This window comes from Synchiropus splendidus, chromosome 4 (genome assembly GCF_027744825.2).
Source record: "Synchiropus splendidus isolate RoL2022-P1 chromosome 4, RoL_Sspl_1.0, whole genome shotgun sequence".
NCBI lineage: Eukaryota > Metazoa > Chordata > Actinopteri > Syngnathiformes > Callionymidae > Synchiropus > Synchiropus splendidus.
Genome location: NC_071337.1, coordinates 28196496 through 28220315, shown reverse-complemented (window position 1 = coordinate 28220315; position 23820 = coordinate 28196496). Strand labels below are relative to the sequence as shown.

Sequence of the window (23820 nt, the reverse complement as noted above, 5' to 3'; positions counted from 1 at the left end):
ATTTTTCTTTTTGTACCATCTCTCTCCTTCACTCATGTGTAACTCAGAATGATTTCAAAAGACTTTCCTCTGTAAGCCACAACTCATCGGTCACACAGGTGGAAGAATCAATGACAGAAGCACAGAGTTTTGAGTGAGACAGATAGAGGTGCTGAGAAGGAGAATGAAGGTCAGGTTAGGGCGTTGAGAGCGTGATGTCTGCAGCAATTACAGTAAACCTTGATCGGATTACCGCCGCGACGGAACACACACCGACACAAGCTGTTAAATGAGTTTGGCTGAACCAAACGTGGCGGGCATCAGCCGTTTCTCCATTGCATTACGTTGTGAGATCACTCCGAAGAAGGTGAAGCTTGATTTGCGGACATAAAGTCACACATGAACCACAGTGTATTGCAGTCAGGAAATAACAAAGAAAAAGATGATATACAACACTTTTTTTAATTGTTTAAAGACATTTGAAAAGATCTGTCAAAAATGTACAAAGCTTTACACCAGACAACAAACAGTGTCACAACTAAACCAGGTTTAACAACACAATTAAATTACTCTGTCTGTACCAAACATGGGAGACACAAACACATGAAAGCGGCAGAAACAAAAAATGTGTGACATAATCACTTTAAGGCTTTGAGTGAAAGCATGCTTTGTGGACTAGAATCTCATTGAAGGTCCCAGTTTCAACGAAAAGACAGCAGAGCATGCAGCAGGATGTGATCAGCCACATGTCAACGGTTCCAACCTCACAGAAGCTTTGAGAGTGTGATGTTTGTTTGTTTTGATGCTGGTTGCTTCACAACACGATAACTGAGGGGAAGTGGCTGAAAAAAAAACCATGCAACGCAGTACATTCATTGACTGAACAGTTAGTAATAAAAACAGTGAGAAAAGCTTGTTTTTAAAAGCTTCCAGAAACCAGAAGTTGTTATATTGCTGTCCTCTGATGTGATTGATGGAGAGCCATCACTAACCAGCCACAGTGTCTTCAGGCAGAAAAACATTCCACACAGCTCGTGTGTTTTTGGACCTGAGATCCTTCAGTGTGAGAGTTGCTTGTGGTGGTCTAGCAGTTGCTGGTCTGCAGGTGACTGTCGTTCAGGAATGCGTCGTAAACACTCCCCTCGTCCTCAGAGCTCAGAGCGCTGGAGCTCAGGGCGGTGCGGTGCGACTGCTGGACCTTCCTCCTGAGAAGACACTCCAGTCAATGACAGCAGCTGACTGAATAGCGCCACCTGCTGCTGAACTTTCATAAATAAAACGCTGTCCTGCTATTCAGTTGGTTTTAACGCAGTTGTACACGCCACGGGCAGATCAGCTGAGAATTATCAAAAAAAAATAAAAAATAAAAAATAAAAAAAAAAAAATATATATATATATATATATATATAAATTTTTTTCCATTCAAACCATTAGATGAGCACGCAAGAATAAGCAAATCTGCTAAATTAAAATGGGCATGTACAGTGCCGCCACGACGATGGTTGATATGTTCAGTGACAGAGCTTGTAAATCACCTGCTTGTCAAGTGTATCTCCACACTGACAGAATAAAAGATAAAAGCAACACAAAGTGACATCATTCAGAACATCAGCAAGATTTATAATACGCACAACACCGACACACAGACCTTGATCTGTGAGTTGGTATTTCCCAGTAAATCGTCTGATGACTTTAGTATGGAGGAAGACTTGTTCCTCTGTGGACTGCATCTCTTTCTTGCACTCACAATGACAGTCCCTCAGTTCACAGTCTTTCAATCGTTGCTCTTCTTGAGGCTCGCTGCGCCTCAAAACCGGCAATTAAAAGATCTGCTCTCATTGGTTGGACCTCAGACCACATGATGCTACATGAAGCTAAAGGGTCTGTCAGTAAGGGGTTCATTTTTGGAGGAGCAAATGATAAACTGTCTAACTTCTCCAGAGATGAGTGTGTGAATACTGTAGCGCTTGTGTTTGTCCACTCGATGATGACTGAGGAACCCTTTTAGTTAGCAGTTTTGAGAGCTCAAGTACAAAAAGAAACAGCCAACCAATTGCAGGAACAGATCCAGCACCATATCTTTGAGGGTAAAATAAAGGCACATCATATCCCCCATATTCGACTGAAGTGTTATCTACTCATCTCCTAATGCACTTCAGCTAGAACCAGGTCAAGATCGAGACCCTAATGCTTACTTCAGCTCCGTCTCCAGGGCTGAGACTTTAGCCTGCAGTGCCTCCTGCAGCTCCTGCTGCTCCTCCAGGTCCCGGAGAACCTTCCGCCGGACACCCTCCAGCCGCTCCACTTCGCTCTCGCTCTCGTCCACTTGACGCTTCAATGCCTTTACACGTAGAGACAGCTGGTGATGGAGAGGGAGAGGTGGGGGTTAAAGGTGAGGGGTGCTGACACGTTCGAGGGGCACCAGGGGTCTGAGCGTTCATCCAAAAAGGCACAAGAAGCAGGTGATTGAGGAGAGGGGTCATGGGTCATACTAAGGGGTCACGGAAGGTGTCGGGACCAAGATGGAGATCAGAATCACATTATAAACTTAATGGGCTCAATGCAAAAATTCAATGTTTACCACTAAGAAAGAACTGATTCTGACTTTACCTGGTCTCTCTGCTCGCTGTGCTGACTCCTCTCCTGGTCCAGAATGGCATTCAGCTCCTTCAGCCTTCGCTCAGTTCGCCTCTGCGCTCCCTGGATACTGGCCTTCTCCCTGCATAGCATCAGGATGATTGAGAACCACCGGGTGAAGACTAACATCTACTGAGACCAAAGCTTTCCGAGGTTTATAGCCTTCATGGAGAATCAAGTAAAATACAGATAAATTAACATAAAATGAATAGCATTGCATTTTAGTCAATAACATAATCCATCCTCCATTTCCCAGTGCTTAGCTAAAAGATTCCCCACTGAGTCATTTCGAGAGGCTGTCTTTTCATTGTCCCCTGGTCCTGTCCCTGGGCATTCTCACAGCTAGAAATGCCCTGAGGACCTCAGCAGGGAGTTTTAGGAAAGACACAAAAAAGATGGCTGGCTTCACTTGATGTGGCGTATCAGATGTTCTAGTTGAGTCCCCTCCTCGCCGATTTCACAGTCAAGACATCCTTCAGCTGCTTGTAACAATGGGCTTGTTCTTTTGATCACTACCCAAACTGATATGACGTTTCCCTTCACCTCTTCAGAGCATCCACCTGGCCAACAAAGCAACTCTCTCCTGCGGACCCCATCACCACCTCTATTGGAGCCGGTGTTTACTGGCAGTACCTCTCTTCGCTGCGCAGCCTCTCTTCCAACTCCTGAATTTTGACTTCCAGAAGAGCCATCCCCGGGCTGTGCCGCGGTTGCCCCTCCATGTCTGCCACACGTGACTTCAGCTCCTTCACCTGCAGGACAAAGGCTTAGTACGAGATCCCTCATGGTTGAGATCTCTCTCACCTGTCGCTCCATCGCACTCTTGTCCATCTCCAGGTCGTGCCTGGCTGACCTCTCCTGCATGAGCTCTGTCCGCAGCTGGTCGACCTGAGACAGAGAGTGTTAATGACCGATGTCATGAGGTGTACTTCAGTGTCTACTCCTCACCTGATCTCTGCTGCGTGAGATCCGGTCATTCAGTAGCTCTGCACCGCTTCTCTCCTCGTCCAGCTCGATCTCCAGAGTCTTTATTTTATCCTGTGATTAGAAGCGCACCATTTATTTCCATTCAAATCCTTCCCCATCTAATCCCTGCACCTCAGCTCATGACTCGGCTACTTTTAGACTCGTCAGGTCGTGACCTTCGACCCGGCTCACCTCCAGACACCTGACCTCCCTGCTGCGGTCAGTGTGAGTGCTCTTCTCAGTTTCCAGCTCATCTTCCAAGTGCTTGAGGCGGTTGCCCAGGAGGTCTCGCTCCAACTGAGCACTGTCCCTCTCCTCACTGCAGGTCAGCAGCTCCTTCTTCAGACGGGACACCTGAGGACAGTCATTATCAGTTTGAAGAACTGCAAAACTCAAGTTCTGTCTGGTCTAGTTCTGCAATGGCACCTCAAAACTGGATGGTAGACGTTTAAGAAACTCAAAGTAAAATGATCTGGCTACAGCAGGCCTGGGCAAAGTGGGGCCCGGGACCACATGTGTTTGTCTGTCTTTATTTGGCCCTCACGAAGTCAGAGTGAAACCATGAAACGATCAACTAGATATGTGTCTTACAATGACTGCAGTTTCTTTTTGTTGTTTGTTTTTTTGTTTTTTTTGTAATAATGTTCCCTGCAATCACATTTTCATTTTTTCATTGAAAGAGAAACTATTCACACACTTATTTATTTATTATTATTTACAGTGTAAATGTTAAAATAAAAACAAACACACAAAATTAAAGTGTTATGTAATCATAAAACCATAAACATGTTTTTTTCTTATCATTATAAGAAAAAAACATGTTTTTATATATATATATATATATATATATATATATATATATATATATATATATATATATATATATATATATATATAATATTATTATCATGTTGTTTACATTGTCTTTTCTATATTCTACCTCGTCTTATTAATTCCTTCTGTCTTCTAGTTTGACGGCCTCTCACAACAGTCCATGTGTATGATATGGCCTCCTAGGCATCTCCTCACCTCCTCCTGCTGACTCTTCAAACTGCTCTGAGTTCTCTGCAGTTCGGCCACTCTGTCCTTGTTGTTGCGCTGAGCTTCCAGTAGGTCCTTCCGGGAGCGCTCTCTATATTCATCCAGCTGAGTCTGGAGAGTTGAAACCGACTGACGCGAGTCCCCCATCATCATCTCCATCTGATAGAGCAACAGGTCTTCAACATCAGATGACCAGAACCGGCACAATATCACTCACCTCTTTGCTGATCTTCTCCAGTGCGCGGTCCAGGAGCCTCTTCTGCTCCTCCAGGTCGTTCTTTCCTCTCCGTAGAGCTTCCCTCTCCAGGTCCCTCTCCTCTAGACGTCGGGTCAGCTCCTCTCTCTCTTTGCTCATGCGGGTGACTCCTCTCTTGGCCTCCTCCAGCTGGTTCTTGAGGGAGCGGTTCTCATCTTCCAGGGCCTCCACTGCCTCTTCTGTTTCAGGGCCCTTGGAAGCTGTAGAGTGGTTTCGCTGCAACAGAAGAACGGGAGCTTGAAAGCTTTCTAGATGTTGAGTGTTTAGTCAGGTGTTACCATGCGTGCCAGCCTCTCCCTGAGGCGATTGTTAGCTTCCTGGAGCTCCACATTGGAACCAAGGTCCACTACTGTCTTTCCTACAGAACTGGTGGCTGTTGTCTGCTGGTGACACCAGGCATTGGAGAGCTAGTGGCAAAACTACAACTTATCAAGCAGCAGTGTCGGTGATAAGGACTCACCTCCTTGGCTCTCTTGAGGTCTTCCTGCAGCTCTGCCTTGTCCTTCTGCATCTGCGTCTTCAGCCTGTCGATCTGAGACTCCAACTCAGCCTCTCGCTCTCCGCTGGACTTCTTCAGAGCTTCAAGTTCTTCGCTCTTCTCGTCCAACTCGCTCTTGAGCCTGTCCAAATCAGCGCGAGCTTGATCCAGGTCGTCCATGCAACGTTGAAGCTCCTTCAGATGATGAGAAGATGTTGAGTGAAGGGCATGTGAATGAGTCTGTGAATCCTGAGCTGGACTTTGAGGGTTACCTCAGCTAATTGACTCTGATCTTCAGACTTCAGCCTCTTCACATCATCCTTGAGGTTCTTCAGCTCACCTTCGCACTTGAGCTTCTCCTCGTTGGACTTCTGCAGCCTGGATCAGAAGTGAAGATGACAGTGAAGATCTGCTGACAGTGAGCCTAACCTGCAGTGCAGGAGGAGCAGAGCAGCTGGGCCCGGGACAAGCCTTCAGAGCACTTTGAACACTTGAAAAGTCTTAAAGATGTTTTTATTGTTACAAAAATGAAATGTTATCAATCATTATGATGTTTACCAACAATCATTTTGGCAATTTACTGTAGGTAATGGCTGCTACTTATCCTGTATCCGAATTGTCGTGGTGACGGAACACCATTGATGAATGACTTTAATAGAATAGAAAATAAGGAAATAAAAAAGAGGAAATAATGACTTTTTTTCTCTAATGTATTCCCCTATATATATTACTATAAGGGCACTCCTACTATTCCATATGAACTATACATCTAAATAGTCTCACATTAAAATATTTGCAGACTTATTAGTTCATGAATTTGCTTCCTTAACATGTATTACAAGAATTGTTTAGTATTGTTTATTATTAGTGTTAGAATTGTTGTTTAAGGGGAAATATGTTACCACTGTATTTTATAGTACAATTACTTGGAAATTACTATTTACAGTTTAATATGTAATTACTATAGGTCTAATAATAGTCTGGTACACCTCCCAAAGGATCAACAAATGACCAACTACAATAACAACAATAATAACAATAATAATAATAACAATAATAATAATAATGGGTAAGGAAAAATAACAAGGAAAATTTTAAATGGAAACAAGTCCTATTGAGGCGTATATTTTTTGACATTCTCTTCTTAATATTTTATGCTGTTTTAGGAAATGGATATGGTGCTATTGTTTAACCTTGGCTACTTATTAGGCCAATAATTTCATAATTTTGCAGTGCTCTTACTTTAAGCACGATTAGTCACTTTATTATTATATTAACAGTTGCTGATTTCCATGTGTTCACCTGAAGGCCCAGAACAGGCTTGGCACTGAAGCACGTGAGCACATAACAAACACAGCAGAGACAAACAACAAACAAAGCTGGAAGCTGATGCAACACGCGTCAACAAAACACAGCAGATTCAGAAAGATTTGATGTACAAATCACAGTGATTTACATTTCTGCCTTTCAAACAAACAAAAAAAAAACAAAGACCGTGTGAGTACAGTTTTTGTGAGTCTGTTTGGAGGAGTGACGTGAGTTGATTTGATGATTAGTGTTAGTCAGTGAAACTCACCGCTCTAATGATCAAACACATCAATCCCACTCAAACATCAATATTTAAGTGTCAGGCTGTGCTGTTGCAAACTCCACTAAGGCTATCAAAACTACACGTCTCTCTCACGTTTGAGTGCTGAGGCGCTTCCTGTTCCTGCCGAGAATGAGAAGCCAGGTGACAGAGAGTTAAAAATGAATCACCACCGACATGGAAAGACAAGTCTGAAGCTTCGTCTTCATCCTCATACATTTTCACCAGCATTTCAGTGTGAAGCCGAGATCAAACACAGCGGCTGCGTTTGAAGCCGGACACAAGCAGAATGTGTTACACAAGAAGATTGGAGTGGGTTTGTTTGGAGATCTCATGATTCACGGTGCCAGGCTGTTTTATCAGACTGTAATACGCTCTACACTGACTTCTTCACGTGTGCTTTGACATGAAGTCATCCAACATAGCATCAGTGACAACTATCCTGCAGAAGCCCCGTAGGCAGGTTGTGGAGACATAAAAGTCAGCGCACCTTTTACTTTTAGATGTAAAGTAATTGGTGATATGATGCTTCAGTGCTAAACCACTGAAGTAAACAAGCAACTCCAGCAGCAGTCTTTGCTGTGCTGGTGCCCTGGACTTCAGGCCACCGTCTTCAGAACAAGCTGCAGCGCTCACAGACTTCACATTTGGGGCGTAAATCTAACTGAATGGCTGAACAAAACAGAGCAGAAGTTCCAAAGGAAAAAACAAAGAACTGCACGCTGTCTCAGAGCTGATGAGCTTTTTCCAAAATTCATGGGCTTCTATGAAAGATTTATTTGAAAATAACTAGCAGTGCTCGGATACTTAAAATGGTGCGAATCTATAATTGAAGCAAACTCCTACGAAACCTCTGACTGAACATTCTAGAACTGGATGTAATTATATGCCAGAAATATTATCAGAAAGCATTTACAATGAGTGCAGTCTTCACCAAGACACATTTTTGGGATGTACAGTAATGAAGGGCAAATGTGTTGGATTGAGGAGAAGCGATGTTCACGGACGAAATGTGAACTGATTCTCCAGGTGGATGGTGTCATCACCACATGACTCACTTCTCCATGGTGCTGCTCAGCTCTTGTGAAGTCTCCTGCAGCTGTGTCTTCCAGTCTTCCTCCTGGTTTCTATAGCTCTCCAGCTCCTCTTCCAGTGTGAATATGGAGGCGTTCACACGCTCCCTCTCCTCCTCAATCTGCTCCTGGGACTGAGACATGACACACAAGTAGCTTCATGAAGGCCCATTATCACACACCACTCGAGGGCGCTCTCTGCTTTGATAATCGTAGGCTTGAGCGGACGATGGTAAACAAAGGTCATAGCCCTGGTGAACAAATCACTCCACCTACAGAGCACCCATGATGAAGCTTCCCCTGCCCACCATTAAATACATACATGAAGTGAAGTCTTGTATATATCCTGTATAGTCCTGGCAGGCAGACTGGCCAGCATTGTTGTATTACTCGAGACCGGTCTCGCAGTTCCAGTCTCGACTCGACGGACTCGTCTTGGATTTGAAATGGTCAAGACCACAACTACTGTCAACTGTCATGTTTTTTTATTAACGTGAAATGAGTGTAATTCCCGAGTCAGATTGCCACGCACATCACCAATACAAACGCTCTTATTTGATGTCCTATAGAAGGAAAGCTCTGTGTAGCAGCCACGTCACCAAAGTCAACATTCATGTGATTTGCATATTCACATCACAACGTGGAACGTAAATATAAGACGTATGGCATCCTTTACACAAAAAATGTTTTTTTTTCCGATCAGATATCCAGATGAGTGAATGTTTGTTTAGTTGCCCAAAAACATTTCTGGGCAACTAAAATGTTTTTAAAATTCTTTTTTCTATCAAGAGAAAGAAAAAAGAAAGAACTCAGTGCTTCACATCTGCAGTGCCGACACCAGAACTGAGATCAGGAAAACAGTCAAGGACTTTACTATTCACCTGCACATGGCCGATTTCAATGGCTAATTTGGTTTCTCAAAGTATTAAGACAATAAGAGCCTTTCATATTTGAATGATCACAAAGCAAGAAAGTGATTCCAAGAAGTTTGTAAGCAAAGAGAGGAAGCATTTGAGCGGAAGAGAAACTGCAACATCTTTTCTGATAAGCTCTCTCTCTCTCCACAGGGGCTTCATTGGACCCTTGGTCTTTAATGCCTGACAGCTTCCAGATACTCTTTAACTAAATGACAAGACAAAGCTCCGCTGTTGCAACATCAAAGCATAATTTAATATTCAGCTTAATAATGCATGCTAAACACAAACTCGAGATAAGCGCTCTGCTCCATGTATTTCCGAACTAAGACGTGCACTGAAAACATGACCTGGATGTTTCAATCTCGGAGGCTGAGTTGGGATTGAACAGAAAACAGTTCTTTATCAAGAATGCTTTGTTTGGATAGCAGAGAAGATGGATCACACACTCATGGCCTCAGTGATCTTATTGAACTGCAGATGTTAAGAACGTCCTCAGAAGGCAGCATCATGTACCTCCACCTGTGCCCTCACCTGAGTCACCTGCTCCATGGTTCTCCTCAGTTTCTCCATGTCCAGCCTGTACTGCTCCCTCAGAGTCTCCATCTCTTTATCGTGGCACTCCACCTCCTCCTTCAGCGCCCCCTTCAGGGCAGTCAGCTCTCGCTCTCTCTGGTGCAGCGTCTCCTCCTGGCGCTGGCGTAACATTGCCGCTTCAGCCAGGTCAGCTTGCAGAGTCAGCACTTCCTGTTGAGGTGGATTTGTGACATGATGAACACGGAGCATGTATACACAAACACACATGAGTGTGTTGACATGCGTTTGTGTCACACCGTGTGCAGCGAGTCTGAGTGAGGCATATCGGAAACCCTTCGCAGCTCCTCCTGGAGTTCAGCCAGCTGGTCTTCTTGCAGACGCAGACGAGACTCTGCAGCCTCCCGGGCCATTCGCTCCTCAGTGATCCTGCGCACGCACAAGAGAACAGAGGCTGGTGAGGTTTAATATGTGATCAGCAGCTAACCATAACATTATGACCGCCTGCCTGTACTGACAGAGCAGATCAGTACCATTTCACTTCATTGAAAAGACAACACAAAAAGCAGTACAGAACGAAACAAAATAGACGATAAAAACAACGCTATCAGAATTGAAAAACCCCACAAGGCGACGCAGACATTTTAGAGTGGAACATGAAGATACTCTAGCGACGTGCAGAATCTTGTCAGAGCCAGGGCTGGCTGTGTTGAGGGGAAACACTGGTGGGTGCACCACACTGAGACCAATAGTCTGCAGTATTGACTCCACCACCCGACTGAGCTTGAACACAACAGTCTTAGCACAAGCTCAAGAGAAACACGCCTGCCCTCAGATGGAAGACCAGTTGTCATGATGGAAGGTGTTTTTAATTCATTTTGAAAAGAAGTCTTGTGCGTTGAGCTTTAAAATCCATGACTAAACCCTGTCCGATTAACAACGCAACTCTTACATTGCAGAAGACCAGCAGGGGGCCACACTGAGACAACTGTGTGTTGCTGACTCATCTGCAGTGGGCAAAATAAAATTTTCTGAATTGATTTAAATGAGTGGCTCATGAAGCACTGATGTCTGCTTTGGTGTGTAATTTGATCTCAACTGACCGCTGCACTGAATTTGACGGAGTCACGTGAGAGAATCTATGTCGTTTCATTATAAACATTCAAGCATAAAGAAGCCGTATACAACATATATAATGAAAGTACATCACTGAGTCATGACTCGAGATGAGTCAGAGCCTGGAGCACAAACTTTCCCAAACTTACTCATTATGAGCCTGCAGAAGTTGGTCTCGGTGGCGGCTGAGTTCATCCTCAGTTTCCTCAGGCTTCTCCTTCTTATGGCTTGCTACAGATCCTGCCTTCTGTTCACACACACATGCAGACATACGCACACAGCAAGAAAGAGCAGTGAGCACAAAGACCGATGCAGCAGGACTCGACACATAGAAAGGGAGTCAATGTGGCAAATATATTATTCGCTGTGAAATGTCTAAAAAAAGCCCAACTCAGAATCCGCGCCCTACTTTCTGACTGTCAAAAATATTTCCTCGTCTTGCCAGGGCGCTATGGACCAGAGGAAGACATGATCTCTGCATATAAACAAGGCTTTTTCAACACTGCAGCGGCGCCAGAGCCGAGGATTGTTCCTCGCCCACACCGATCCACCGTTTGTTAAGACATGCTTTAAGAGCTTCACCCAGAACAACACTTGTATCCTCCTACACTCTCATTACAGCGAGGATGATCTTGGGCTGTTCTACCCTTCAGGCAACACATTTCTGTTCACCAAAGGATTTATTTTGGTGCGACTTTTTCCACGCCGCGTGGCTAATCTGCTCTGGAGTTTTTGGATCAAGTGATATGAAAGATGCACAAGCTCTTCAGCAGTTTGAACAAAATTTGCATCATGTGTATCAAGTCTGCAGCAAATGGTGGAACTAGTCATGTTTTATGATGAACTTTGAGAGGGGAGTCAAACTGACCCTCACAGGGCCGCACTGGGTGCAGGATTTGGTTCCAACCAATCAACACGGAACACAAACCTGCACCCAATGTGGCCCTTTTGTGGATCAGATAGACACCCTTCCACTACGACCTTTGTGAACTCAAGTGACCCTTAAATATGTTGTCAACCTTGACCTGTCCATTGAGGGTGAACTAAATCCTGGTGGAACACGTGTGCCCTTCAGAGCTTCAGATTATTGGTTATGCCTCCTTTACTTGGATCGCAAAGATAATCGGCTACTAAGAGAGGGGAGACAGGGAAAATGTTGGACAAAGAGGGATAAAAATTGAAATACAGGGTAAAAGACAGACTCTAGGCAATCTGCGATGGGAAATGCTGGAAGAAAAAGGATAAAAAAAAGGGACATCACCTTAATAGGAAATGCAAAATCATATATAAATAATTCAATGGCTAAAAAAATATTCCTAAAAGTCACAATGCATATATTAATCAAATTCAAACTTCTGACAAGTAAGAAATGGTTTGATTATAATAGTTGGAATATAAAACAAACACATGAACAAAAGGTCAATTATTGATGAAAACGAAACAACACATTTTTCAAAAACATGAAAGTACATGATAAATGAATGATTTTAATTGAAAACATGAGATAAAATCAATATTGCACTTTCAAATGTGTTCATGTTGCTCGTGGGAGTCAAAGCCAACCAGCCCTCAGATTGCATAACAAAAAGAAGCAGCACACACCCCTGCTCATTTTAAATCAAATATTATTGCCCTGCATTGAATTTATCAACATAATTTGCGTTTGAAAATCAATGAGGACAACCAGACAGCGGGTGGCAGCAGCTTTACGCAGCGCCAACAACACAAACTGGAGGCATGAAGAAGATGTAGAGTACGCCACCAAATACCAATGACTTCTGCTGTCCACTTGTGAAACGTTTCAGTTATTCAGTTCAGAAAAATGCAATTTCACCCTTATACAAGCACACAGCTGAGCTTATTAGACCAGCGTCATTATATTATCTGAATTTATATGTTTATCTTATTCAAATTATTTTTCTATTACTGTTCCTTATGGACTTTATAGGTTTGAATGCTTTGTTGTTATTCACTTGTGTACAGCACTTTGTTGCCAACATGTGTTGGCAAGGCTGACGTAACAACACTCCATTCTAAAACAACTAAATATCGTTTTGGAGTTTCAGTCTTCTTCTGGAAATTAAAGCCTCACTCGGGAATGGTGCCTGAGGGTTCGTATTAATCTTTTATTTTGCTTCTCCAAACAAGTTGTTTATAAACCCTCGTAAAATAAACCACCAGACTCTGTGTAAAGTTTCTGAGTGAAGACATTTGAAGCGAAGTCGCACGGAGATGATGGAACACTGGCACTGGAAAACGTTGTTTATTTTGATGGGTGATGTATCTTTCTCCTTCCTGATGGAGCTTTCATGTTAACAAAATCAATGTTTGTGTTTACAAGCGGAGGCGAGTCCGCGGCAGAAGTGTGTGTATAAATCATCAGCCAGCTTTGATGGTTTCGGCAGTGAGGCGATGGCTGGCGGGGAAGTCATCGCTCACTAAGATGGACAACGTGGTTACTGACACTGAACACTTTATACGACAAGACGCCTCTGAGCAGCATCTGCCCCGGCCAGGGAGAGCATCTCCCAGATGGTGCAGGGATCCAGTCCCACTGAATTATTGATGCCTCTCAATACGAGCCCCTGGACACCCTCAGCAGCCTCCCTCTGCAGGTGCTGTGTTGCCAAGAGACCACACAGGCCAAGAGCAGGAGAACACAGTGACCCAACCAGGAAGCTTACGTAATGAGCTTCATCTGAACGAGGAAGTGGGGAGGTGAGTCGGGGAGGAGGTGAGGACACAGGGTATGCAGATTTATGTAAAACACGGAATTTCTCAGAAAACACAGTGTATTTTAACGATGTGTCAGAGGACCTGGAACACACTGCTTTGCTTTGCAAATTGAAGCTCTTAAGTAGACCGAGATACATTTTCAGACAACAGGTTTGTTCATTGTGAAACTTCCACAAGAATCAGGAACAAAAGTCGCCATGATGGATTTAAACAACACATTATGCTGTGATTAACACTTTGATCACCCACACGCCTGGAACATGAGTCCACATCATGTTTGGTAAAGCTAACCTTGAGAAACTACAAAAGTGAAATCAAACCAAGGACTTGTTCTCTGTATCACCATCAGGTCCCTGGGATCAACGGCAAACGTGCGACAGTGTGTCGTGTGTCAGTGAAAATGACTCGATGTAATTGTTGATGAAATAAATACAAAACAAGTTTGGACCAGATTAACATAGGGAACTAACTTGAAGTCATGTGGATCTGTTGACAAGCAGGGGTTAATGCGGGATCATTTATGGGGGGGGGAGGCCAATACAGATATTAACGTTCATAATCATGTACGGTAACTTGTAAAATGTGGACTGGTCTAGTTATAAAGACTCAAAAATCAACATAATATCATGAACAGTGTAATAAGTTGTCATATGAATATTCTCAATATCTTCTATAAAGCCTTAAAATGCATTATGATGTGTGATGAATGCATTATGGATGAGACCTTAAGCTCAAGTGGAACCAACATATCTATTAAATGTTGCTTCAGCGAGGGTGAGGTCTGTGGCTTCATAATCAGGATTTATTTTCTGGGCAAATACTCAACAACAACAATTTGTCATTTCACATAACACATTTGTAATTTTTCAATTGCAATGTACAATTTAAAGGAGCAATAATATTACTACTTGTTTATAAATACCAGTAGCCTTTAATAAAAGCAAAAACAATTCATGTAGTTTTGACATTTCAATTGTCGCACAGATAACATTTAACAGATTTATCAGCGCAAAACAAAAACTTCTATCTATGAAATTATTGATTGTGACCGATTATTCAAAGTGTGTACCTTTAACCTGCAGCTGGTCTCAAAGAGGAGGTTCACTTTTCTTTTCAGATCTGCTTCGGTTTCACCACTGCTGAGGAAACAAAGCAAATCCCAGTTATGAAGTAGTTCTTAACAAAAGCGTATACTTTTTATCTCATCATCCTTGTTACCCGTCTTTGAGGATGTTATAGACGGCTTGTTTGAAGTGAGCCTCTTCTGTGGTGAGCATCTCTATGCTTTGAGAGCGATGAGGGACGCTCTGTCAAAAAAGGAGACCTTCAGATCTGAATGCTGTGATGCATCTTCACGCCTGCGACACTTACAGGTTTCTTTGTTGTGGGTGGATTTGTTTCCGTGGTGGCCAGCGTCACTGGGGACTTCGTGCTCACTTTAGCAGCCTCTCGTGCCGTGACCTTGACAACAGGTGGGTTGTTCCTCCCCAGACTGGCGCTGAATGGAACAGGTGACCTTGAGAGGATCGACTCAGTGGGAGCATAGGGATTTATGGTTGGCGAAGGAGGAGGAACCTCAACAGGAGGTTCTTTCCGAGCATCAAGGCTTCTGGAGCGCCTGCGGTCATCGAACCTGAGTCGCTGGCGAGCACCACTGCGACCTCGGACCTGTTGGGCGCCTGGTGTTCCGCTGTTGAACTTGCTGATGAGCTTGTTTATTGGAGCCAGAGAGTTTGTGTCTATCGCCGGAACTGATTCACTCTGAGTTGAAAAGGGATCCGGGAAGGATTCGGAGCGTGACTTTGAGCTCAGCTTTCTTTCGCCTTGTCTTCCCAGAGGTGCAGCGCTGTTCAGTTTGACAGGTTTCAAGCCAGCTTCGTTGTACTCCTCATTGCTGAGCTTACTTTTCCCAGCTTCGGCAACTTTTGCTTTGAGGTTTGTCTGAGATTTTGACCTCTCAACAGTTTCCTTCTCCTCTCCCTGAGTGCCTGCTTGACCATCTCCGGGAGGTCTCCTCAACGGGCTGCTGAAAATCTCTCCATCCTCATCCTCTGTTGCCGACACTGGAGAGGGACTAGTCATCACTACAGTACCATAGGGGTTCGATACATCTGCAGAGTTTCTTCTTTTGGGAAGACTGTTGTACGGAGAGGTGGGGCTGGAGTGAGGGGCAGGAGTGTTGAGTTGAACCCCATAGGAGTCACCTTTCTCCCCGTCTTTGAGGACAACGTAAGGCTGACCAGAGATCCCTTGAACACGCACAGCGACTCCATATTTACTGGAAGGAGCGGCAGTAATATTGGCTTTGGATTTTTCCACGTGCCCACCGCCGGTGTCATGGAGGTCGTTGATGAAGCGGATCTGAACCCCATAGTCCACAAGGGGCTTCCTGTCGGTGGAGACGCTGCTCATGTTTGCCCTGGATGCCTGGAAGACATGGAGAATTAGTACAGAAATAATCAGAGAGGATTACTGTTTAAAGCCAAGAGTCCTGACTACTCAGTAATAAAGTGACAATAGTTCCAGGAGTCAAAGGTCATGAGGCGCCGGTCGTGGTCAAGATGACAGGGAGCTGATGAATAATTTAGCAGGTAATAAGTAACCGGTGCCAAAGCAATTCCAACGCGGGGAAGCCACAAGGCAGCGAATAAACAACTCTACAGTCCACTATAACTATTTAGCTCAGTAGCAAGTAAATCCCATTAATACTGCAGTTTCCTCATGACAGCCGCACTGTGCAACATGAACCTAATAACCCTGGTGAAAACACAACGCGTGCTTTCGTTTTAGAGTTGTGCCCAGGTGGCTAATTGCAGATGCCATCTGTGCGAAGATGCATTTCTGCTAACTGGCTGTCAGAGTGCTGGCATCACACTGCAGCAGAATCCAAGTCCAGGTAACCCGCATTACCACAAAGTAACCTTCCGACGGGCCATTTTGAATTCTTTCGGTGCTTGTGGTTGGCAGTGGCATTACATGTATAATATCCAACAGAATTAAACAAAATGTTGTTTCTTCAACAGCCAGCTTTCCTTCCGCTTGTGCAGGCAAGGACATAGGTTGAGCATTTGCATTAACAAATGGTACAGAAAAACAGAAGCTCTACATTAGTTTCCTGCACTTTAGCTGAAGGTCATCATTAAGCAGACCAAGTCAGAGGTCAAAACTCAAGGCTTAACACTACACATATCCTCAAACTTTCTGATCTCCACACCGACTAAATTCTAGTTCAGCAACCGTTTCCACAAGTCCATTGTTTGGTCCTGAAGTATCACATTTCTGGCATATCTGGATCACTCTCTTCCGCCGCTGCTCGACAGGGAGACTACCTGTTCAGCTTTCATGTCATGCCAAAAATGCCACCGGGGCACGAAGAGGCCTTGTTTTGCAGGTGAGAGGTGCTCTCTCTCTCAGTGAGGGTGTGTGGACACAGCAGCAGATACTGGAGCAGGACTGGGTGTGTTCAAGACAACACAATCCTTACTTCAAGTGTTTGTTCGCTGGCTCCTGCTCCGGAGATGTGTTGAAACACTCTTTATAGCTTGTGTGTGTTTGCACAGGTGGATATCGTCGTACAAGAGGCGGAGCTATTGATGCTGGCATGTTTACCTCCACACTGAACGTGTTCTGATTCTCATTGTGGTTAGTGAAACAATGGCAATCTACACACTGTTGTCCATGATACTTCTCTGTATTTTCAACTTCTTCAGTGCAATTGAAATATAAGTTAATTTATTTTACCTTGTCCTCATTGGACTATTTTATGACTATTTTTCAAGACATTTTTTTCGACTCATCTGGAAACTGAAATGAACGCATTCTACATGAAACACGACCAGCAAACTTTTTTTTGCTTTTATTTTATGTAATTTCTAAATTAAACAAAATATCCTCACCGCCAACATTCATCACCCAGCCTCCCACCCTTTATTTCCCCATCGTGTCAATGATTTTTTTTCTTTGTTGCACTCACTCAGTCCATTCACAGTCATCTGCAACAAGGCACGATGCTGAGAACACCAAACTGCGAACCTGCTTCACTCTGGCCGCGGCGAAAGATTACTGCAACCATTACTGCAACTAGCCACTGTTTTCACAGTCAAGTAGTCACCAACTACCTCAACAATTAGTTGACTGGTCGGCACACAACAGTCATGGGCAGACACGTCAGTTTGTAGTCTTGTAAATGGAATTTTTAAAATTTTAAAAACGCTTGTACAATGTTAAATGCAATTTTAAAACTTCTGAAACTTTTCAATCGGTCAAAATGTGATTGGCCCAAAGGTATCTGGAATTTCGCTTTCGTTTTTGATGTTACCATTGTGAAATGATATATTGACTTGCAATGGTCCCAGAGCTTCAACAATTCTGCCTCTTGTCTGCAGAAAAACTGCGGTAACTAATTTAAAACTTATTTATCATCAGTTATAGTTTATATTGTAGCTGTACATGCTGCTATATCAAGACAGAAGAGGGAAGATGAACCCCCTGTGATACACAGGAGCTTGAAGGAAGAAGCTTGGACAGCTCTTCACACAGTGGACTCACAAGTCACGACTTTTCATGTCAAAATAAACCCTCACTCGAGACAGATGGCATGCGAGATCCCCACTCTCCCACAGTGACGTACTTGACTGGAGACCGTGATAATTAAAATAGGTGTCCACTCGCTCGCACTGCACAACATCGGACATCTGGATGTGTCAAATATGCATCAAACGAGGCACAAATTCAAAACGACGGTTACTGGTGTTCAATTCCTAGCATATACTCCATCAGAATACAACATCACCTTTAGCTCTTGTAATGGTGGTTTTCTGCAATGTGTTATGGGACATCAGCAGGTGGTTTTCATCCCCATGGTGAAATTAAGTTGCTGGTCATATACAGCCATGTTAACATGTTCTAAAGTACACGCAACGAACTAGCCAAACAGTAGCCATTTCCATCTTCAAATCCGCACCAGGGTCTGGCAAACCCACTCTCCAGTGTTGGCTTTGCTTGCTGTTGTAACATTGAGCTCAGTTGTGGGTCGTTTATCACACTTCAGAGGCAATTGAAACACTAGTTCTACATGAGAAGCCACATTGACTTGGCTTTGGAAGTCGATGCCGGTGAGTGCTCTAGATGGTGACCCATGCATGATGAGCAGATTGGGAGAAGGTGAATACGCCGCCTATTGTCCTGGCTCTGTGGAGCATTTAACGCTCGTCTATGTCAGGAATGAGCCTCTCAACTCTGCCTTTTCCAGAGTCTCCATGGTCCCAGACTTCACAGCGAGGTCACTCAGGCGAGGACTGTTGGCTTTGCTTATCACACTGTGTACATACACTCACATCCTGGTTCTGTCCTGCAACAGGTAGATGACTAGGTCACTCCTCTGACACATCGTACAAACCAGTCACTCAAGAAGACTTGTGAGCTAAAGTGGCAGTAACAAACAAAACATGCTACTACTACATACTGCTGTTGAAAATATGAAGTTGAACCCTAGTTACAGTGTAACTGCAGGTCAACCATCAGCGTGGTTAGTGAGTCAAAGTCAGCCTTTGTTCATCCTCTTTCACAAAAAAAAACCATTCCCTGGATTCCTGCTGTTCCCCTAAACACTTGGCTTCGTGCGTGGAGTGCATTTATAATGGAGGAGATTAGAAGGAAGTATCGACCGAAAAGGTCTGCAGTAAAGTGAAGAGAATCGTACCATTGGTCATCATGACAACACACAAGGAAACACCGTGGTTATACAGGCGCAAGATGTTTGCTAGTATATATTGTTTTTCCTTCTCTTAGCTCAGAACTTTAAGTGATGTGACACAATGGACGGTTCTACTGACACCAAACTGTAGTTGTGTTCTCACGTTCAAAAATGTCAGTGTAGCCTGCATCACACTGAGTCTCACCTCAGCTCAGGATGTCTCACAGTAACATAGTACCATTTTTAAAGCGGCTCCATCACTGCTTTACACCATAGTCTTCACTGTAAGACCCGAGGGTCCAAAGTGATGTTCCACTCTTCTCTACTCCACTAGAACTCTGTCGACAGAACTGTCGACATCTGCAGCTGCCCCTCTCACCACATTTGTATCCGTGTAGCACATCACAAATCAACATGAAGACGCCTCTAAAAAATGAGGTCCAGTCCCATAATGCACAGCAACAGTTGAAGCTTTGACAACAGTTTGAGTTAAATAGTTAAACCAAATGGGTTTTTCAGTGTTAGGGAGTGGCCTGGATGTTTCCACCTCACCTGATCATCTGAGTACCCCTAAGCAGTTTGTTTTACTAATGTCTGCTGCCATCCCTAGGACCAAAATCCTTCGTCTTACCGTCACCTGCCTGCTCACGTCTATCCTGCCCATGACCCGTCCAGCGTGTCCTCTGCTTCTTCTATGAATCTGGCATAGGCTGCAGCAGACATAATCATTCTTTTGTAGATATGGGTTAAGGAAAGTGTTGGCAGTCTTCTAAGCAGTTGAATCAAGCAAGTGACGTGAAGCTGCTCTCTCATTGGCAACTTGAAATAAACGCTTAATAGTGACCAACAGCACCAAACAGCAGATGAAGAATTCTATTAAGAAGACAACAAATATGCGACAAAAAAATTGACCGTATGGTTGCGGCAGGATCTTTTAAAGATGCACTGTTCAACGACCGCTCTGGTCACAGGCACGAAGATGCGCCCTCTGCAAATACAAACTTAACTCCAACTGGGTGTTCAGTGACTAAGTTTAGCTGCTGGTGACAAGAGCTCGATTTCTCATCCTCTCACTTGACACAAGCGTGTGACAGGAATGGTTGTGTCAACAGAGACAGGAATGTCACCAAACAAGCTGTTCTGCTGTTTTTTCCTACGTCGCCACTTGTAGCCACACGGCTGCGTTCCTGCACTCGTCCTCAAATCGTCAACTTTCTCTCACAGTTTCTCTTGACCTTGGGTGACTGACAGAAAACACTCTGGTAACACGGTTTCATGCTTTAGAAACAATTACCAAACATCAGGTCGGCCATGCGTATGCCACACCTCATCCAGCTCACAGTGGTGTGCACCTGTTGCATTTGTTAGCATTAATCTATTTCATTCAGAAAACAGTAATGAGTGGAGGGCAGAGACTGGCGCACAATCGCAGTGCCAACTTCAACTCATCCAGGAACCAAAACTCAGCGTAGAGCCCTCATTACTTCTTTTACAGCGAGTTGAAACAGCAGACATAACAGGATATCTGTTTGTGTCGACATAACATTGAAGCCTTTTTGTGTTCCAATGTAAAATCTAATGAAGTGCAGATCCATGGTACGAGTTGGCATCAACATTTACTTCCACACAAGTCTCACAATACTTGGCCAATCTGTTTAATTGACTGTCGTCAAACACATGGCAGCATGTTTGTATTGATTCAGAGATGACAATGACAACCACACGACCAATTTGACTCTGTATTAGAAGAAGCTTGTGAGTCTGATTCCTCGCAAGCAGCAGCAGCATAAACTGCTCCTCAAGTCTCATTATTTGCTGAATAATACATGGCAATGAACACAGCAGGGTTTTTAATTGTCAACCCAGATCTAATGCTGCAAACCTTACCAACTATTTCTCCTGTCCCTACTACTGTAGCTGGAACACTCTCATTCGTGCACAACAACATGATATGGATGGATATGATGCTTTCGATTGTGAAAACAATCGAAAGTGTGAATTAACAGCAGTCTTGAAGGCTTATTAGTTTGACAGTAATATGACTGTCTTGTGATTCTTGTCTGCACTGTTTGTACCAGATTTTGCAGCACCATTTTCAAAAATTCACCTTGGAAGTTTAAGCAAAATATGAGCCAAAAAGAGGAATACATTAAAGCAGGCAAGTCCACAGGTTGAGAGACAGCGAAACTTCTCTCCCCTTACAGTGATGTCAGCAACCCAATGGTCGTCTACATTGGCCAGTAGACTCCTCCTCAGCCAGGCACTGATCATACTATTCTGTCATCGTTTTCTGTCCTAACTTTTATTTAAGTGTAAATGTTCAGTATATTATATCATTTGCTAGTGATGTCGTAATAGTTTTATATGAAGGCACACTTCTTTCTTCCTCATGGCCCCTGCACCTAAGCTTGACCCTGGAACCTATGAGCAAGCATCTTTCAAAATTTGTCTTTCCTTGAAACTCCTCTCAAAGTCACGTAAGCTGATAGAAATGTTTTGCATGGTCATGACACATTGACATACCGTGACATATAGCTACAGTGGGAGTGGACTGACCCATGGAATGGGATCATATTGGAAGCACAAAAACATGATTGCAGTGTTGTAAATAGAATAGAAATAAATATAAGCAAAAAAAATATGCATAAAATGTATGGAGTCGTGAAGTCATAACTTTTGGACATTAAAACACATTAATAACTCGTGTAATTACATTAAAAATAAAATATCTAGTATTTAGGATAACAATGTTATCCTAAATGGTCTGCTGTTGTACACATATTTTGGGGTCCAAAAAGCCCACAATAACAATCGTAGTTTATTTATAGGTTGACTGATTGTGTGCTCTCTTTAATGCCGAGTTTGTCAAGTTCTAAAACTGATCTGACTAATCACTTCTGCACGTTGATTTGGAAATGTATGCAAACGTATGGGGTGTCTTCACACGAACATATTGGATATGTTTCAGATTGGAAAAAAAAAAAACTGGAGACGAATTGTCAAGGCGACCAAACAGCTCACCATTCAACCAGGAAAACATTTCACTCGAGCTCTTTTTCCGTAAGAACCACGCGGAAAAGACACAATAATACCGTTAGATACTGAGTGAAACACGCAAAAGATCTAGTCTGGCGCAGGTTTGTACACATCTTACGAGGTGTACTGCCGTCAGATAGCGTTCAATCTTCATCCCGACGACACAAATGCGCTTAAGGAACCAGCTGGAACTTCATTTAATCAAGCTAAACAGATCCGGATGGCACCGGCCAACATTCGCGAGTAACCATTTGTTCAAGCAGATCGAATTGACATATTTCAAATGAACTCACTTTCGCTACTTTAAACAGCCTGCACCTGTCCGCCCGGAATCACTACGTCACACCCACCTATCCGGTCAGTCGGTATCGGTGCTCGTCGAAACCAGCAGGTTTGTTTACTTCGTGGCCAGGAGCCGGACGAAAGTAGCCAATCCTACTTCTCCATAACAACCTCTTAACGCCGCCGGTCTGATCCAATTATCGCGGGAGGATGGTTCCGTCTCGCGGTCAACAGACGAGCGCTCCATAATCCGAGTCAGCGGAGCCCGCGAGCCCGACACTTCAGCAGCACTTGTGTACACGTACCTGCACGGTAGAGTTCTCCGGACTCCTGCCTGTTGTTCGCTGAGCAGTGGCTGAATGAGGCGGACAAACGGGAAAATTGTCGCCGCCAGCAGCAACCTGTTGCTGGAGCCGCGGAGAAGCCCAGCCCTGCCCCAGAGGCGCGCCATTGGCAGAAGGGGCATGATGGGCGGGGCTTATCTACGCCTTCATTCAGGAGGACTTTATTGTCAGGATCTATTGCTGATTTTACTACAATTACCGACTTTTTCCGAACAAAAAAAGAGAACATTTGATTGATTTTTTTGTTTTCAAATTATAGTTTAACTTGGTGGGCCCTGTCGTCTACGGATCCACCGAGTTCTTTCGAGCTGGTTATGCCGGTATTGATTCAACGAAAGGCAGCCAAGTTGAAAAACATGAACTCCGTCTTCCTGTTAAATAACTGCAAAACCGTTAGTGTCTGGTGTTAACTGACTCGACACACTTACTCTGGTTCCCGTGCAGAAGAAAACTCAAGGCCCAACAGAATGAACCATGGATCTCTGAAGTCTCTGGGCCATTTGTGGCTCTTGACATGTCCTTAAATGTTTATTTGGTTTGCATCACTGTCAACCGAGAAATTCTAAAAAAAAAATGCAACTTCAACTCAAACACCCTTTGGCAAACTTGTGTGTCAGGTGGAAAGTTGGTCAACACCTGTGTAAAATAAACACAGTAGGCCCTGTGTTGTCATTACCTCTAGCCAAGACAAGAAAGCATTCGCACTCAGTAAAAGTCTATATGGGTTAGCTTACTTCATAGCGTTCCAGTACAGGAAGCATTTGAGATGGGTGATGCTTCTTGGATTTAAGCTGCATGGCCATTTTCCATGGCCATCTTTGAGCGCCAAAAGGCTTAAGGAATTTTAGAGCAGTAACCAAGTTCCCTATTTCAAAAAAAAGCATAGCAACAGCCCGGTGGTCAGAGGCTTGAACAGGCCCACTTACAGGAACCGTTCCCATACAAGAAAGCAATTTCCCTCTATCTTCTCTGGCCTTTTCATCAGGCCCTCCACCCTCACCTATACCCAACACCTCACTCTTCTAATTCTTCCTAGACTTTCAGACATGAAAAGCAGAGATGTGAAAGTGGCATGAAAGAATCAACGCCTGGACCTCAGGTGGCAAAAGAATGACATGACTTGTATTAAAACATACAGGAGTCTC

General features: G+C 43.8%; 1 protein-coding gene across 8 annotated transcripts; it reads right to left on the bottom strand.

Moving 5' to 3' along the window:
• Positions 1-427: 427 nt before the first annotated feature.
• On the bottom strand, positions 428-22749 carry cgnb (cingulin b). Of its 8 annotated transcripts, none has more exons than XM_053863595.1 (21): positions 22637-22749; positions 14690-15745; positions 14537-14625; positions 14388-14457; positions 10732-10829; positions 9766-9895; positions 9467-9679; positions 8004-8152; positions 7042-7068; positions 5630-5735; positions 5340-5552; positions 5158-5262; positions 4841-5095; positions 4612-4782; positions 3775-3936; positions 3565-3654; positions 3421-3504; positions 3250-3368; positions 2590-2698; positions 2175-2338; positions 428-1184 (listed from the first exon to the last, which is right to left on the bottom strand). In XM_053863595.1, the coding sequence occupies exons 2-21, from the start codon at positions 15728-15730 to the stop codon at positions 1064-1066; spliced, it is 3516 nt and encodes a 1171-aa protein (XP_053719570.1). In that variant the 5' UTR covers positions 15731-15745; positions 22637-22749; the 3' UTR covers positions 428-1063. The 8 variants fall into 8 exon arrangements, with proteins under 8 accessions (XP_053719570.1, XP_053719573.1, XP_053719574.1 ...); XM_053863598.1 differs by having other exon boundaries at positions 5158-5259; XM_053863599.1 differs by having other exon boundaries at positions 14388-14454.
• Positions 22750-23820: the final 1071 nt, after the last annotated feature.